The sequence below is a fragment of the Phycodurus eques genome, chromosome 17 (assembly GCF_024500275.1).
Source record: "Phycodurus eques isolate BA_2022a chromosome 17, UOR_Pequ_1.1, whole genome shotgun sequence".
Classification (NCBI taxonomy): Eukaryota; Metazoa; Chordata; class Actinopteri; order Syngnathiformes; family Syngnathidae; genus Phycodurus; species Phycodurus eques.
Window position 1 is genome coordinate 3,357,196 of NC_084541.1, and position 17,805 is coordinate 3,375,000.

Consider the following 17,805-nt stretch of genomic DNA (forward strand, 5'->3'; position numbering starts at 1 on the left):
CACACATAGACAAACAACACTCTTTATTGAACCTAACATGGATTTTTTTGGAATGTGGGAGGAAGCCAGAGTACCCCAAGAAAATCCCCGCAAATTCAAACCATGATCCTCAGAACTGTGAAGCAGATATGCTACTGTTCATTATTGCCAGTTTGGAAGTAATATAGCAATATTGTCAAACACATCATAATATTTAGGAATTCACTCACCCCAGGATCAGTGTCAGATTTGGAGGAACACAAGCTTTCCTGAGAGGGAGAAGGTGACACTCGACCTGGGAAAGCAAGCATTAACAATAACTTCGACAACTTTTCATTCCAACCTTGTCACTAACGTCAGGGAGGCTGACTGGGGATACCTTCCGTGTTGTATTTCAATCTCATGTTGTTGAAATAGTCAAAGGCAGTCTTTAAGACCCAGATGCGAACAACGTTATCTTGGCCAGCGGTTGCCAGCAGCCTGCCACAGTGAGAGAACTTCATTGTCCACACGGCCCCCTAGGGACAAGGAACACATGGTACTATCAGACTAGTTTTATTTTAAATATGAGAAGGAAAACACAAATTGTCCTACCATGTGCTCGCCACTCAAATCCTGCACGACCTTGATTTGATCGAAGTCAAAAGGACCCTTAAAGCTGTGTGCGGCCTTGAACTTGACAGGCCTGGTATAAGGCATCCCTTCGTCATCACTGGAGGACGGGTCGTCTTGATCTGTGTGGAAAACTGATGAAAAATGTTTAGAGTTTACGTTACAAAATGCTTTAGAGCCAAACTCTGCAACTCCATGTTAAACCAAGGATCACTGAAATTATTCAAATTCAGATTTTTCGGTACAGCACAGAGGCATAACGAGTTCCTAGACATAAGATACATTTACGGGACAGGAAGTGTAACTGCCTCATGCTGTAATCACTAGTTTATTCCGTAAACTAATACAATGCAGCCCAGCCTGTAGCTACTGGACGTCATGGCTAGGAATATGCTTTTGGTAGTATGTCAAATTACTTTGACACTGCTTGTTGTGAATGTGAATATCAGCGCAGCAAGAAAGAAAACTAGCATCGTGCAAACAACTTCCAGCAGCATTTAAATACTACTCTCCTGGGCTCGTCAGATGGAGCCAAAGCAAGAACAAATGCCAAAGGTAGCATAATCATTTACTGTAGACGTTTTCAGTGGCTTTTTTAAACAATACTTTGCAACAAGAGAGAAATGACGAAAAAAAAATGAATGAAATGAGGAAATGAGGGTGATGTCAGTTGAGAACCACTGATAATACATTATTACTCTGTGTTCAGCTGTCTGTGCGATTTGATTCCTCTCAAGTCTAAACTTGATTGTGGCATGTTCATAGAATCATAAGGCAAAGTGGTCAGTTCTGATCACTGACTGATTGATGGATTTTTTTTTCTTGCCTTCATCGCGAACACTTTTCACTTTGTTTACTGCCTTTTCTCCATATTCCTCAGCAAGATGCTTGGCCTTCTTCACAGACTTGCCCAGGAATTTCTTAAACTGAGTTCTGGAAATAAGGAAAAATTCAGATCAACATACAATGAATGTGAATGTGTGATGGAAAGGGCATTACAATAACAGCGGAGGACCAAATAAGACGCAGATCCTTACGTTCTCTGTTTCAGTTTCCCCCCATCTGTGTCTACCAGTGGAGCCTGTGACTTGTCATCATCATCTGACTGTGCTTCATCATTCCTGAGAGGAAAAAGGTATGATGATCAACTTACCCTTAAAACATGTTGCCTTGTTTTTCACTGGAGACAATATTCAAAAAGAGTGTAAACTCAAAAACTCTGAAGTACAAAAAACAAAAACTCACATTCCACTTACGTGATATACTCTTTGGTCCTCCTCATGATGTGCAAAGTGAGGGGGTTAATCCCAGCAGGAAGTTTCTCCTCTGCCTGGATTAGTGGGATTTCTTCCCCAGTGTCTAGGTTCTTGATCATCACACTGGCCAGGATTTCCTGTTTTAACATTTGGTTTGGTCCAGTGAATGTTGGTGTAAACTATGTACTACAACATGGATATGGCTTAAAGCCAAGAGAAATAAAAGCCGCAAAGACAAAAAAAAAACACACACACAAGGGTCTACCTCGTCAGTGAGCTCTCTACCAGAGTTGGAGCGTGGACGCTGAGGGCCTGGAACTTGTCCTTCAACCTGAGACAAGGCCTCCTCACCATCATTCTCCTAAAATCCACAAAACAGCCATTCTTTGTCAACTGCTGCACTCAAGAACACACACCATATACTGTATGTGATATTTAGCAACCAAAGCGTGACTGACCTGTGCGGTCACCACCTTGTCCCCACTGGTGGCACTGGCCAGATCCAAGGAGTGCTGCAACTCTCTGGTTAAACTCCTCACAGTGCTACTCGGAGACATCAGACCAGATGGTTCCAGAGGGTCGCTGCTGACTGGATTCATAGCAGATACTGCAGACAATACTATTTACTCAATGTGTGCAAGAAACATTATTTGTTCAATCTCTAGAAAAGCATCTGCATTTGAGGAAATGTAAACTTAGGTTAACAAACAAGATTAATACAGTTTTAAAATGTAAAGTGACGGACATACAGGAGTGGGAAAAGTATTTAGCTCTTTATCCTAAAATTTGTTAAAATATTTATTCATTTTATTTATTCTTTAAAATGTATTGATTTCATTTATTAAAGTGTCTTATTCTCCATCTAGCTCATTAAATAATTTGTTGAAGGATTTATTGTAAATAAAGTGAAAAATATTGGTAATAACTATTTGAAATGTACAGTTAACTTTGTTTAATCTAATAATTGTAAGTAATACAAAAATAGGATTAACTATTTTAAATGTACAGTTAACATTTAAAAAAATATCTAATTGTGAGTAATAATAAAAAAATAGGATCAATTTATAACCCCGATTCCAAAGAAGTTGGGACGTTGTGTTAAACAAATAAAAACAGAATGATTTGCAAATCATGTTTGACTTCTATTTAATTGAATACACTACAAAGACAAGATATTTAATGTTCAAACTGATAAACTTTATTGTTTTTAGCAAATAATCATTAACTTGGAATTTTATGGCTGCAACACGTTCCAAAGAAGCTGGGACAGGGTCATGTTTACCACTGTTTTAGATCACCTTGTCGTTGAACAACATTCAATAAACGTTAGGGAACTGAGGACACTAATTGTTGAAGCTTTGTAGGTGGAATTCTTTCTCATTCTTGCTTGATGTACAGCTTCAGCTGTTCAACAGTCCGGGGTCTCCGTTGTCGTATTTTATGCTTCATAATGCGCCACACATTTTCAATAGGAGACAGGTCTGGACTGCAGGCAGGCCAGTCTAGTACCCGCACTCTTTTACTACAAAGCCACGCTGTTGTAACAGAATGTGGTTTGGCATTGTCTTGCTGAAATAAGCAGGGGCGTCCATGAACAAGACGTTGCTTGGATGGCAGCATATGTTTCTCCAAAACCTGTATGTACCTTTCAGCATGAATGGTGCCGTCACAGATGTGTAAGTTACCCATGCCATTGGCACTAACACAGGCCCATACCATCACAGATGCTGGCGTTTGAACTTTGCGTCCATTGCAGTCCGGATGGTTCTTTTCCTCTTTGGGCTGGAGGACACGACGTCCACAATTTCCAAAAACAATTTGAAATGTGGACTTGTCGGACCTCAGAACACTTATCCACTTTGCAAGTCTATCTTAGACGAGCTCGGGCCCAGAGAAGACGACGCCGTTTCTAGGTGTTGTTGATAAATGGCTTTTGCTTTGCATAGTAGAGTTTCAAGTTGCACTTACGGATGTAGCGCCGAACTGTATTTACTGACATTGGTTTTCTGAAGTGTTCCTGAGCCCATGTGGTGATATCCTTTACACATTGATGTCGGCTTTTGATACAGGATCGAAGGTCACGGGCAGTCAATGTAGTCCCTTTTATACCCAATCATGGCACCCACCTGTTCCCAATAAGCCTGTTCACCTGTGGGATGTAGTCCCTTTTATACCCAATCATGGCACCCACCTGTTCCCAATAAGCCTGTTCACCTGTGGGATGTTCCAAACGGGTGTTTGATGAGCATTCCTCAACTTTCTCAGCCTTTTTTTCCACCTTTCTCAGCTTTTTTGGAATGTGTTGCAGCCATAAAATTATGAGTTAATGATTATTTGCTAAAAACAATAAAGTTTATCAGTATGAACATTAAATATCTTGTCTTTGTAGCGTATTCAATTAAATATAGGTTGAACATGATTTGCAAATCATTGTATTCTGTTTTTATTTAACACAACGTCCCAACTTCATTGGAATTGGGGTTGTACATAAACGGGCAGCATGGTGATGACTGGATAGCACATCTGTCTCACAGTTCTGAGGACCCGGCCTCACCTGTGTGGAGTTCTCCCCGTGCCTGCGTGGGTTTTCTCCAGGTACTCCGGTTTCCTCCCACATCCCAAAAACATGCATGGTAGGTTAATTGTAAACTCTAAAATTGGCCATAGGTGTGAATGTGAGTGTGAATGGTTATTTGTTTCTATGTGCCCTACGATAGGCTGGCGACCAGTTCAGTGTATACACCACCTCTCGCCCAAAAATAGTTGGGATAGGCTCCAGCACGCCCGCGACCCTAGTGTGGATAATTGGTTCGGAAAATGGATGGCTGGAGGAATTGACGTAATTCTTTTGGATAAAATAAAAAATTACAATAAAATAAGAAAAATTAAATAAATTGTAATGATATGTTTAAAAACAATAATTTTTATTTTATTATTAAAATACACTATTTTACTTAAACACCTTTTTATTTATTCATTTACAAATGACCTAGCCCGTATCTGCCTTTTGAAAATCAAGTGTAGCTCAAACCACATTATTACATTTTCACTTAACTATTTCTAGTAGTGGCGGCACGGTAGCCAACTGGTTAGAGCGTCAGCCTCACAGTTCTGAGGACCAGGGTTCAATCCCTGACCCCGCCTATGTGGAGTTTGCATGTTCTCCCCATGCCTGCGTGGGTTTTTAGTAGGGATATTTCTAGTAGTGATCAGAAAAGTCTGTGACTGTGCATCTATGATTAACCCAGAACATTGTAGGCTTGTTATTCATTTACTCACACTTTGCATAAGTCAGTAATAAGTACACAAGCCTCAGACCATTGTGTTTCCCTAAAGGCTGCGATAAAACAGAAACATCAAGCTCTTATCACACAAAATTGAGAGACATCTGATATAATGCAATCAATCAATCAGGGGTTAGATAAGACCCCTCGTGCCTTCTGAATTATATTTCGACTCCTTAGCAAGGTACGTTTTGGGATACTTTGTGAGAATCTTTCAAAGAAGGTCCTTTTCTGTAAGAGCTTGACTGTGCCCGAGTGTACAAAGCAAAGTCCAAGAAGACATGCTCAAGTACTGACAGAAGCCTCTTTAAACACTTGAATGAATGGATAAACCCTCACTCTACAATTTTGTAGAAAGATCATTTAATTTCCTCTTGTTATACCATTACTTTAGTGTTGTTTTGACACCCAACATATTGCACAATGATATCTTTAAAAGGACCTTGTTTGTTTACCTTCAAGCATATTGGGCCTGAGACACTCCTGAGACTTCTTGGAAGGGTGACTCTGCAAAGCCGGTGGAGGCGGTCTTGGTGGAGGAGCTCCGCTGGGAGGGCGCGGTCGTGACGGTGGAGGTTTCTTAGTGCTGGCTACAATGTCTGGCTCTACCGTAAACTGCCGTGGTGGTTTTGTAGGTCCTGATGTGTCCATAGAGGCCGATGGCCTGTCTGCAAACGGAACCTGCTCTAAAATGTCAGCGGACCTGTGCTCCTGCTCCCCTTCTGCGACTACAAGTGCCCCATCGGAGTTACTCTGTCCTATTGTGCTGGTGATGTCTGGGGGCTGAACACCTTCCTGTGTTCCAACTGAAGGTCCTGGGACATCCACCGGATTGGGGGCAGGCAGAGAATACACTCCGTTTGTCACCGAACATTCAGGTTGCTCCTCAGGCCTCTCAATAGGCTGCGGTTCATCAGCTGCAACTGATGCCACAACAGGAACTTCCTGGGTCTTACTCTTTTCCTTTGACTCCGCTTCCACAGTCACATCAACATGGAGTTGATCCAACACCTCGGCGACAGCACCATTTTCCATTTGACTCTCCTCAATGATACTATCAATGATCTACAAGATCAAAAAAAATAAACAAGAAAATTTAGCTCACTTGACCATACAATAACGGCTGTCCAAGTCTACTGACTTGTGCTGCAGCTATTGAATATTTTTAGAAATCAATTATTCTACTGATTATGCCATTGACTAATTGCCTAAAATTTTATTTTACATTTTTAGACAACAATATATGCATATAAGGTGCAGGTATTATTGTTGCCACCTGCCATATCTGTCCCTTTGAGCGTTGGTGGCTTTAAAAGGTGGGGCCTGAACTGGTGAGTGACATGGAATCAGCAAATGAGAGCGTAGAGATGCCTGTCGTGAGTTCAGGTTACCGGCTGGCTGTTAACTGCCTAACCGTTAGCCAGTCTGCATGTTGAGTGCCTGGGCTTCAGTTTTGGCCTCAGCTGTTCATGTATGAATGTGATTATTACATGTTTATTTGTTACAAATCGTTCAATAGCAATTAAGTGCACCAGCGGCTGTCTCTATCATTGACCACTTGTGAGGGAACTACATTACATTCTAATTAGCAGTGGTACGCTATATTAAAATAGCATACATCGATACCTTGTTTTGGCAGTAATAGACTTGCTGTTGTGGTACGCGAGTTAGTTTTGCCTTGTAGTCCACACATTACACTTTATCTTCTATTTTGTGTGTGAAACGATCCTAAACTTTGGATATTCTTTCTAAAAGAAAGAGTGCGTAAAAGATCAATCTGACTCCAGATAACTCTAGTCATTTATGTGTTATTCAGCAGTAAGGGATAAAAACACACATGTAGGGAATCTTCTTGAGTAGTCTCACAGGCAGCCTCTCCGCAACTGTCATCCTCATCAGATCTCTGCGACAGCTGTTAATAATGAAATATTTTGTGAAATTAAAAAATATAATACATTTGTTTTACTTTTGAAAATGTGATCAAATAATATGGACATTTTAGTAGTAATTGTTCAAATGAGTAAATATACAGCTAAGTAGTTTGGGGCTTTTCTTATAATTCCTCTCTCTTAAAACCCAAACTTCTTTTGAAAAGGTATAAATTGGAACCTCCAAAGTCAAACAAGTTGTTCTGTAGTACTGGTTCACTTACACATTTTACCCCCAAAATGAAATCATGAAAAGTTAAATTGTTCTCGCTATCATAAAATATTAATTAAATGAAGGAATAGTTTAAGATTCAATATTCTTAACTGTCACGCAAATCTAAAGAGAAAGTAACTACTGTATAATAAACTACTCACACCATCAAGGCACCTGACAGACATCCAATGGAAAGTAATGGACAATAAAAAATGTTTCTGCTGATCCTATGGTCATTTTCCTTGTAGTCATTCATAATTATGTTTTCAGATACATGCTAATTGCATTAGTAACTACTTGATAAAATAATTTGGCAATCCTATTGATAATGAATAATTTTTATTTGCCATTCTGCACTGAGCGTCTATGGTTCACATACTTTATTTTCGCAAAAACTGGTACCCTTCTGATTACAGCTGTTTGGCTTTGAATGTTCTACCTTTTTTTGTTTTTTTAATTATAAGAATAAACAAGATCATTCATTAACTTTTTTTCCGCTTAGGGGAAACACAGAGCAGATAAATTTAGTTTAATACTTTATTGCAAGGGTCTCATACAAAAATCAAAACATTTATTTGGAAGGTAACAAAACTCGAGGTTAAAATCAAAATCACTTGGTTAAATTCCTCACAAACCTACAACTTCAACAAACATACCTTAAGGGAAGGAATGACAAACTTTGCAGGAGACCTAAAAGGCACAGACACATGGTTAAAAATAACTAATAATAAAATTACTAGTTATCACACACCTCCAAATTGTCAGATGATACAGTACAGATTTCCATTTTTAATGCCATGACTAACTACCAGTACTTGGGAACTTTTCTGACATTCAAGAGTCTTGCAACACTGCACATACATTATATTGCCTAAAGTATTTGCTCACCTGCCTTGCCACACATATGATTTTATGTGATACCTCATTCAAAACCCATATGGTTTAATGTGATGTTGGTCTACCCTTGGCAGCTGTAACAGTAACCTGTGAGAAGGTGTTTAACAAGCTTTAGGAATGAGTTTATGTGAATTTTTGCTCATTCTTTCCGGGGTATATTTATGAGGTCACACACTAATGCTGGATGAGAAGGCCTGGCTCAATGTCCACTCAAAATCAACCCAAAATTACTGGTGAAGGTGTTCTCTCGGGATGAGGGCAGGACTCTGCAGGACAGTCAAGTTCATCCATACCAAATTCTCTCATCCACGTCTTTGTGGACCTTGCTTTGCCCACTGGTGTACAGACATGTTGGAATAAGAAGGGGTAATGCCTGAACTGTTTGATTGTCCAAAATCTCTTGGTTTTCTGAAGCATTCAGTTTCTTTCACTCCATGGAGCTCAGTGGCTAATATTTTGGACAGTTCCAACTTTGTGGGAACAGTTTGGAGATGACCCCTTCCTGTTCCAACATGACTGTGCATCAGTGCACAAATCAGGGTTCATAAAGACATGGATGCGAGAGTTTGATGTGGATGAACTTGACTGGCCTGCAAAATTGTGACCTCAACGCTATCGAACACTTTTGGATGAATTAGAGCGGAGACTGAGAGCCAGGTCTTTTTATCCAACATCAGTGTGTAACCTCACAAATGGACTTCTGGAAAAATGGTTATAAATTCCCATAAACAGACTCCTAAACCTTGTGGAAAACCTTTCCAGAAGAGTTTAAGATGTTGTAACTGCAGAGGGAGAACCGATGTCATATTAACTCCTATGGATTAAGAATGGGGTGCCACTTAATTTTATATCTCAGTCAAGGTAGGTGAGCGAATACTTTTGGCAATGTAGTGTATTATTGTATCAAATGGGAAAATGTTTTGTTGACAACAATATTCCCACGATCAATACAGAATCTGGCTCAAGTGACTCGTTGAGCACACGACTAGACCGTCCCCTAGCAATGTTTATCACGTAAAATAATTACATATTTTGTTGCATTGAAAATTAATGATTACAGCGATCTGATGACCTCCAACTCAAGTTTGTCTATTCAACGAATATTAATACTATAAAAAGATAACGTTCTTACAGGCTGTTTTCTTGGAAGATGGGCACAACACAAAGTAAAACTCACGGTACATTTTTGTTTTAGCTACGAAGATTCCTATATAATAACAAAATACGTTTCCTTACACGTTGGGAGATGGGCTGAAATGTACGTCCTCTGGAGCATCGTAGAACTCCTCCGTGTCACTCGTGTCTGATGCCATGCTAACATGAAATGAGCACCCTAGCTAGCCAGTTTTAAACACCGGGCAGCTGCTAAAACAACAACATGCGAACTAGTTAAGCGAGATGACACTTCTGTCTGAACAGTACCATGAATATGGCTTGGTCTTGGCTTCCTCGGACTTTCCTGTCAACGTCACCGCATTACGTTACATTGTGCTGAACTTGCTGCATGGATACACGGCGAAAGGTTCACAACTCTACAATTATATCTACAAAACCGCCAATTAATGATAACAAGTCGGCTATCATTTACTTATTTGTAGTTATTGTCTCTTCTACGAAAGTATAAGCAAAAATGGCGTCTTAGCTGTTCTAGCTGTTCGGAGGCAGTGGCCAGCCTTATAAACAAACCCATTTCTAGAAAGAAAAAATGTCAGCCAGTACTCAAAAGGCGGGGCATAGGCCTTGGTGTGCTTCTTCTTCTTTGCTTTAATTGGAAGTTGTAAACAGAGTACCCAGAGAGGAACTGTGGTACTGCATGCGGAAGTCTGGAGTGGCAAAGAAGTGTGTTAGAAGAGTACAGGACATGTATGAGGGTAGCAGAACAGTGGGGAGGTGTGCTGTATCTGTGACAGAGGAATTTAAAGTGGAGGTGGGACTGCATCCTATTGCATGGGAGTCTTAGTCTGAGTAACAGAGGAACGAACACTGCAAATCGACGTTGTATAAAATGATTAAGATTATTCCCGTTATCCGGCCCTTTCAGAGACATAACTGAAGTAAGCACCTGCTCAGCCCTACCAAAAGCAATTAAAGCCCCTGTTTCTTCTTCTTATTATTATTATTCATTTTCAGCTTGTTCTGTTAGGGTTCGCCATGGTGCATCATCCTTTTCCATCTACGCCCATCCTCCTCTAACACCAACTGCCCTCATTTCTTCCCTAACTACATCTCTCAACTTTCTCTTTGGTCTTTCTCTCGCTCTCTTGCCTGGCAGCTCAATCCTAATCATCCTACCAATATATACTACTCACTAGCTCTCTCCTCTGGATGTGTCCAAACCATCAAAGACTGCTCTCTTTAACTTTGTCTCCAAAACATCTAACTTTGGCTGTCCCTCTGATGAGCTCATTCTTAATCATATCCAACCTGGTCACTCCTAAAGAGAACCCGCAGTGTCGTGGGGGAACATAATCGGGCCAAGCCCCCCTGCACGATCATTTACTGTAGGGGTAAATCAACACCAGGCTGCTCGTGTACTTGAACGTGCTGCCTTTTGAGATTAAAAACCCTGCACAGTTGCACCAAGTGTTAACACTGAGTTGATGATTAATAATCAATATTATTGGCAGAAAGAGAGAGTCCCAAAAGTACATTTTGCTGATGGCCCCATGGAGCCCCTAGATGGCTCTGGTACAGTATATTTAATTTAACCCAGCGGAAAGGTTACTAACCTTTAGTTTGAAAATTAAAGTTGCAAACCACGATGGTTTGCATCGGTGTGGGTGTGTGTTTTTTATAAAAGCAAAAATCAGTAACATTTGATGTTTAACTTTCAAAAATCACTTTTTTAAAATTACTTTGGACTTAAAGATTTTTTCATAGAGATTTAAAATTCCTAAGTGTCATGTTATTCTTTGATGTATAACTCAAATATAGTAAGAGAAATAAATGTTTGGAAATTTATGAGAATGCCTCATGAGAAACACTACGTATTTAGTAACGGAAGTTTTGAACCAATAAGAAAAGATTGCCATACTATTCTACCAATTAAAAGTTAGAATGGTCGTGCTTTACCAGTAAGTTAAAATACGATTGGCTAAAACTGAGTGGGCGGGTCCGTTGCTGTAAGTGGATTTGAGGGCTTGGAAGGAAAACAAGGACATCTGTCAGCGTTACCTCGTCGTTGAAGGTATGGAATTTATCATTTAAACTTTACAGAGAGTACTTATTACACATACTGTAATCTTAACACAATATAGAACATTAAATTCAACGGACAACAGGTTGACAACCAGTCGGTCTATTAAATGTTCGAGGCAAATCAACCGGACCAAGTAGCAACTAACTATGCGACCAACTCACTCACATTAAGACCAAGCTTGTGTAGCAGTTCTAAACTATTAAAATATATGTATAGAATAGCTACCAGTAAACACAACTGACAAAATCACTGTCGGCCGTTCTTAATGTTTATTGAGGTAGCTAGTAATACACGTTGACGAGTTAGCTTAGCTAAGCTGTTAGCATTAGCTTGCTCTCACACAACGTTCACTGTAAATGACCGGAAAATGAGCTTTTTTTGCAGCGTGACAGCGGCGATCATGTGGCAATGTATTGTTTTAATCGACTCATTCACATCGTCAAACTCAGACGGCACTTTTCTTTGCTCATTAACAAGTTAGCTAACTCATTGGACACATTCCATTTTTACGTATTAACTTCACTTCCCTTGCGTTTACATTACATTTCATTGCCCCATTGAAAGGTAAAAAAAACTTTAATCATGTTATGTTTGAATCACTTTGACGCGTTTCAATTACATGAGCCAAGAAGTAGCCTTTTATTTCGACTGATGATGAATATTGCGCTTTAGCAGCAATACACTAGGCAGATATTTTTAGATTCAATGAGCCTACATCTAAACTTGAGATGGAAAAGTAAGATGGCATATTTCAGCGTCATCTGGCCTCAAGGACTACCAATTTGCATAGACCTGTCAAGATGAGTACAGTAGTTACAATTCTAAATTCGTCATCTGCATTGTAATGGTAATTTGTCTGACTGTCAGACTTTAATTTCAGGATAAGTGACTGTTACTATTGTGGGAGAGATTTCTTGAACTCCTCACCACAAGGTAAATTAAGGCATCCAAACATAGGGCACACTTACAGTATTCCCGTTTGTACTGATTTGCTCTTAAATGTTGCCGTCGTGACTCTGATGGACCATTTGTTGACTGATATTGAATATCATAGTGAAAGCACTTTGTTTTGGTTCCAAAGGTGTTGTGTGGCAAGGGTATGGAGCACCCTGTGCACAGAGGGGACGCAATGCCAATTGGTCTGCATGACAGGTAATGTGCAATGTTATTACATCATGAGCAACAGTTGATAGTTGTTAAACTTTATGGAGAGAGGAGTTTGAATGACACCCACAGTGAGGGTGGGTACAATCAACTTTTGACACCAGATAGATTACTAAACAGCACATATAGTGCAACAGTTATCACGCCTAGCTTGACCTGGCAGTGTATTCCGGCAGTAAATCTGTCACACCATCTGAAGAAAAGCTTTTATGTCTGCCTTTCATGGCAGAATGTGACACCAACTGCTGGTGGTACATGTAAAATGGATCCTGTAATGGTTACCTGGTTAGGCTGCTATACTTGAGGACTGTGCTTAACCACTGCTGCAGAAGTATGGGACAAATTTGTAGTTAGTTTGATGTAAATTTATTTTCTTATAGATCCTTTCATATCTGTGAATATGATTTTCTTACATATACACTGCCACCAGAAAGTATTCACACACTTTGTTCCACATTTTGCTATGATATTATTCCAAAGCTGATTTCAGTATAGTTTAAAAAAAAATACATAAAATATCCCATAATGACTAGGCTTTACACGATAAGGATTTTAGGGACTGATCACGATCAGCGAGTTTAAAAAAACAATAACCGATCACCGATCCGATCACAAGATGTCTATTTAAATGACCTTTTCATTTACTGTATATAATAATTTACTTAATTGCTCAAAAAAATATATTTACCATAAATAATGTATGTTTGTTAATCTATTTATGCCAGTGAGGCACAGTGACAGACAGTGTATATAATATTGTACTTAATTGCTCAAAAAAATATATTTACCATAAATAATGTATCTTTGTTAATCTATTTATGCCAGTGAGGCACAGTGACAGACAGAACAAATTAATGGTCTTCTATTAGATGGCAGGAAGTACATACAGTAATTAATGTATCCACTTTTTGTGACATTTTTTATTGTTGGTGTGCTGTGAGATTTTTCAATTGTAAAATATGTTCCTTGGCTCCGTAAGGTTTGGAAATCACTGCTCTAGTCAGGTCATGTATTCTAATCAGTCAGGTCAAACCAACATTACAACATGACAGAAATAATGGATGCTAACTTTCTGTAATTAAATTACTTCACCCACACCAAAACTTTAGAGCATATATGTCAAACTCTGGCCCGGGGGTCACATTTGGCCCACGATGTAATTATATTTGGCCCGCAAGACAATATCAAATGTGTATTAGAGCTGGCCCGCCAGTATATAGCACAAGCGCCACTAATATTACAAATCCCAGAATGCTTTGCTGGTGTGTTGGCCCATCATTCTAGACAGGCGAGCGGCCCCTCCCTTTCTGTTGCAGTCGTTAGCAACTATGCTACCAGTCTCCTCGAGCAAATTTACACTTCCCCTTCCCAAAAATGGCCAAACGAAAGATGAAAAACAGTTCACTTCCAAGACAGGTGGGAGGCAGATTGTCTGTTCACTAAAGTAAAAGACAGACCTGTTTGTCGTGTGCGGAGCAACGTGGCTGTAACAAAGTATATAACATAATTGAATAGGTTTTTTTTTAATGCCATTTAACAACTCCTAGGCAGGGACTGTTAATAGTTTGAAGTTTGGATTTTTATTGAAGGACATTTTTATTTTTTTGGGTTGTTTTGTTGTTGGCCTTTGAAAAAAGATTTACATAAAAAAGAGGTAGTTGGAGTTAGATAAATAGAAGATGGAGAGACAGAAGAATTCATGTTATCTATTTAAATACAAAACAACAAACAAATACCACTGATGTCTTTTATCGCAAATTAGATTTCTCGTTTATATTAAAGTTTGTTTATTCCAGATTCAGTGTTTAAGCAAAATGTAAGTTTGTTGTCATATGATAAACTTTAACGCTAGATTTCTGCAGAGAAGGGAAACATGCACATCGGAGTGATTTTTCATTAAATATTGAGTTTGGCCGCGAGACGTTGTCCCAATTTGTAATTTCGGCCCACCGTGAATTTGAGTTTGACACCCCTGCTTTAGAGCATGATTCGACAGAATGGCACGCACAACCGTTAGTGCTAGCACTAGCTTGCTAGGCTACATAACATTTTGTTGCCTGCTTGGGAGCCGTATCATATTAAAAGTATGGGAACATACCTCAAGCCAAGCCAAGCTTTAAGGCTTCTTTATATTCATGCGGGCGGCGACCGCGCTGACGTCTCTGCGGCTATCCCGCACGCAATTTGCCGTTCTACTCGAGCGCAACCCATGTGTGCAGTTTTGAAAATGTACTGCAGTTCTCCTCCAAGTCGGGGGGTGTTGATACAGCTGGTACTGGCTAGGACACCACAGGGGGGAGTTTCCTCTGCATTTTTTGGCCATTTCCGGTAGCCGTTTTTACTTTGCTTTCCGGAACAAAGCAACAACAATGGCGACCGTGGAACAGTGTCTGCTAGAACAGATGGACCTAGATGACCAGATGATATGTATAATTATACTGCAAAATCAATGAAGAAGGCAGCGGCGTAGATGGTCTGTAGAACCAAGGGGAACACTGAGTAGTCATCACAGCATGTGACTTCTTCTTTTCCTTTCGGCTTGTCCCGGTAGGGGTCGCCACAGCGCGTCATCCTTTTCCATATAAGCCTATCTCCTGCATCCTCCTCTCGAACACCAACTGCCATCATGTCTTCCCTCACGACAACCATCAACCTTCTCTTTGGTCTTCCTCTAGCTCTCTTGCCTGGCAGCCCCATCTTCATCATCCTTCTACCAATATACTCACTATTTCTCCTCTGGACGTGTCCAAACCATTGAAGTCTGCTCTCAGAATCAGAATCAGAATCAGAATCATCTTTATTTGCCAAGTATGTCCAAAACACACAAGGAATTTGTCTCCGGTAGTTGGAGCCGCTCTAGTACAACAAACAGTCAATTTACAGAACACTTTGGGGACATAAAGACATTGACAAAAAACAATTGTGCAAAAAGATGCAGAGTCCAGAGTCTCTCTAACTTTGTCTCCAAAACATCGAACCTTGGCTGTCCCTCTGATGAGCTCATTTCTAATTTTATCCAACCTGGTCACTCCGAGAGCGAACCTCAACATCTTAATTTCCGCCACCTCCAACTCTGCTTCCTGTTGTCTCTTCAGTGCCACTGTCTCTAATCCGTACATCATGGCTGGCCTCACCACTGTTTTATAAACTTTGCCCTTCATCCGAGCAGAGACTCTTCTGTTACACAACACACCTGACACCTTCCTCCACCCGTTCCAACCTGCTTAGACCAGTTTCTTCACTTCCTGACCACACTCACCATTGCTCTGGACGGTTGACCCCAAGTATTTAAAGTCCTCCACCCTTGCTATCACTTCCCCCTGACTAATCATTGCCACTTCCTGGTCCACCACACTTGCCTCTTCTACTCTGCCTTCTCTCTCATTTTCCTCATTCATCAACTCCTCGAAGTATTCTTTCCATCTCTTGAGCACACTGCTGGCACCAGTCAACATATTTCCAACTCTATTCTTAATCACCCTAACCTGCTGCACATCCTTCCCATCTCTATCCTTCTGTCTGGCCAACCTGTATAGATCATTTTCTCCTTCTTTAGTGGCCAACCTGGCATACATGTCATCATATGCCTCTTGTTTGGCCTTTGCCCTGTGTCACATCTCAATGTATTCCTTTCGCCTCTCCTCGGTCCTCTCAGTGTCCCACTTCTTCTTAGCTAACCTTTTTCCTTGTATGATTTCCTGTGCTGTGAGGTTCCACCACCAAGTCCCCTTCTCTCCTTTCCTGCCAGAAGATACACCAAGTACTCTCCTGCCTGCCTCTTTGATTACCTTGGCTGCAGTGGTGCAGTCTTCTGGAAGCTCCTCCCGTCCACCGAGAGCCTGTCTCACCTCTTCCCGAAAAGATGCGCAACACTCGTCCTGTCTCAGCTTCCACCACATGGTTCTCTTCTCTGCCTTTGTCTTCCTAATCTTCCTCCCCACCACCAGAGTCATCTTACACACCACCATCCTATGCTGTCTAGCCACACTCTCCCCTACCACTACCTTACAGTTGGTAACCTCCTTCAGATTACATCGTCTGCACAAGATGTAATCCACCTGCGTGCTTCTACCTCCGCTCTTGTAGGTCACCCTATGTTCGTGCCTCTTTTGGAAAAAAGTGTTCACTACAGCCATTTGCATCCTTGTTGCAAAGTCTACCACCATCTGTCTCTCCAAGTTCCTTTCCTGGATGCCGTACTTACCCATCACTTCTTCATCACCCCTATTACCTTCACCAACATGTCCATTACAATCTGCACCAATTATGACTCTCTCTCTGTCTGGGATGTTCAGAACTACTTCGTCTAGCTCCTTCCAGAATTTCTCTTTCACCTCCAGGTCACATCCTACCTGTGGGGCATAGCCACTAATCACATTAGACATAACACCCTCAATTTCAAGTTTCAGCCTCATCACTCGATCTGATACTCTTTTCACCTCCAAGATATTCTTAGCCAACTCTTCTTTAAAATAACCCCGACTCCATTTCTCTTCCCATCTACACCATGGCAAAATAATTTAAAACCTGCCCCTAAACTTCTAGCCTTACTGCCTTTCCACCTGGTCTCCTGGACACACAATATATAAATCTTTCTCCTAATCATCATGTCAACCAACTCCCGAGATTTTCCTGTCATAGTCCCAACATTCAAAGTCCCCACATTCAGTTCGGGCTCTGTGCTTTCCTCTTCTCTTTCTGCCGAAGAGCCTGCTTTCCACCGCTTCTTCTACTTCTTTGACTTCGACCCACAGTAGCTGAATTTCCAACGGCGCCCTGCAGGTTGATGGCGCCGGTGGCGGACGTTGTTAACCCAGGCCATGACCGATCCGGTGTGGAATTCTTTGGATGAACGCTCATAGTTGTTTGGCAAAGTTTTAAGCCGGATGCCCTTCCTGACGCAACTCTCTGCATTTATCCGGGCTTGGGACCGGCTGACAGTTTGCACTGACTTGTGCCCCCCATCGGGCTGCATTATCACAGCATGTGACTAAAACAGACCAATCACGAGAGATGATCTCTGCGGCATTCTACATGCAGCAACAATTTTTGCCGTGTGCGGGTCAAGTGACGCAGAGGGGCTGCATAGGGGCCGCGCGGCCCAATGCGTCGGTCACGTGATGCAATGCGGGCACTGTCGGCCGCGTCAGTATAAAGAGGCCTTTAAACCACCAGAGGCCTTTTTGGTGACCACCAACACGTTTTTCCCTATTTTGTTCTTATAATACAGTCAGCGCGATCCACTCCTGTTGTCGTCGCCACAGTAACGAGT

General features: G+C 41.0%; 2 protein-coding genes across 3 annotated transcripts in view; one reads left to right on the forward strand and one right to left on the reverse strand.

The window, feature by feature from the left end:
* wdr44 (WD repeat domain 44) overlaps positions 1 to 9,898 on the reverse strand; it is a 17,305-nt gene extending 7,407 nt beyond the window's left edge. The window contains exons 1-12 of one of the 2 annotated variants that reach the window (XM_061703068.1): positions 9,407 to 9,898; positions 7,930 to 7,963; positions 6,969 to 7,043; positions 5,587 to 6,196; positions 2,306 to 2,454; positions 2,113 to 2,208; positions 1,848 to 1,984; positions 1,629 to 1,712; positions 1,418 to 1,524; positions 574 to 725; positions 359 to 497; positions 210 to 274 (exon numbers count right to left, since the gene is read on the reverse strand). In XM_061703068.1, coding sequence (XP_061559052.1) covers positions 210 to 274; positions 359 to 497; positions 574 to 725; positions 1,418 to 1,524; positions 1,629 to 1,712; positions 1,848 to 1,984; positions 2,113 to 2,208; positions 2,306 to 2,454; positions 5,587 to 6,196; positions 6,969 to 7,043; positions 7,930 to 7,963; positions 9,407 to 9,483 — 1,725 coding nt within the window. In that variant the 5' untranslated portion in view covers positions 9,484 to 9,898. The remainder of the gene's footprint in view (positions 1 to 209; positions 275 to 358; positions 498 to 573; positions 726 to 1,417; positions 1,525 to 1,628; positions 1,713 to 1,847; positions 1,985 to 2,112; positions 2,209 to 2,305; positions 2,455 to 5,586; positions 6,197 to 6,968; positions 7,044 to 7,929; positions 7,964 to 9,406) is intronic. The other variant, XM_061703070.1, reaches the window with a different exon arrangement.
* Positions 9,899 to 11,285: 1,387 nt separating this feature from the next.
* The window catches only part of klhl13 (kelch-like family member 13), a 67,930-nt gene continuing 61,410 nt past the window's right edge, over positions 11,286 to 17,805 (forward strand). The window contains exons 1-2 of the mRNA XM_061702953.1: positions 11,286 to 11,357; positions 12,451 to 12,521. Coding sequence (XP_061558937.1) covers positions 12,469 to 12,521 — 53 coding nt within the window. The 5' untranslated portion in view covers positions 11,286 to 11,357; positions 12,451 to 12,468. The remainder of the gene's footprint in view (positions 11,358 to 12,450; positions 12,522 to 17,805) is intronic.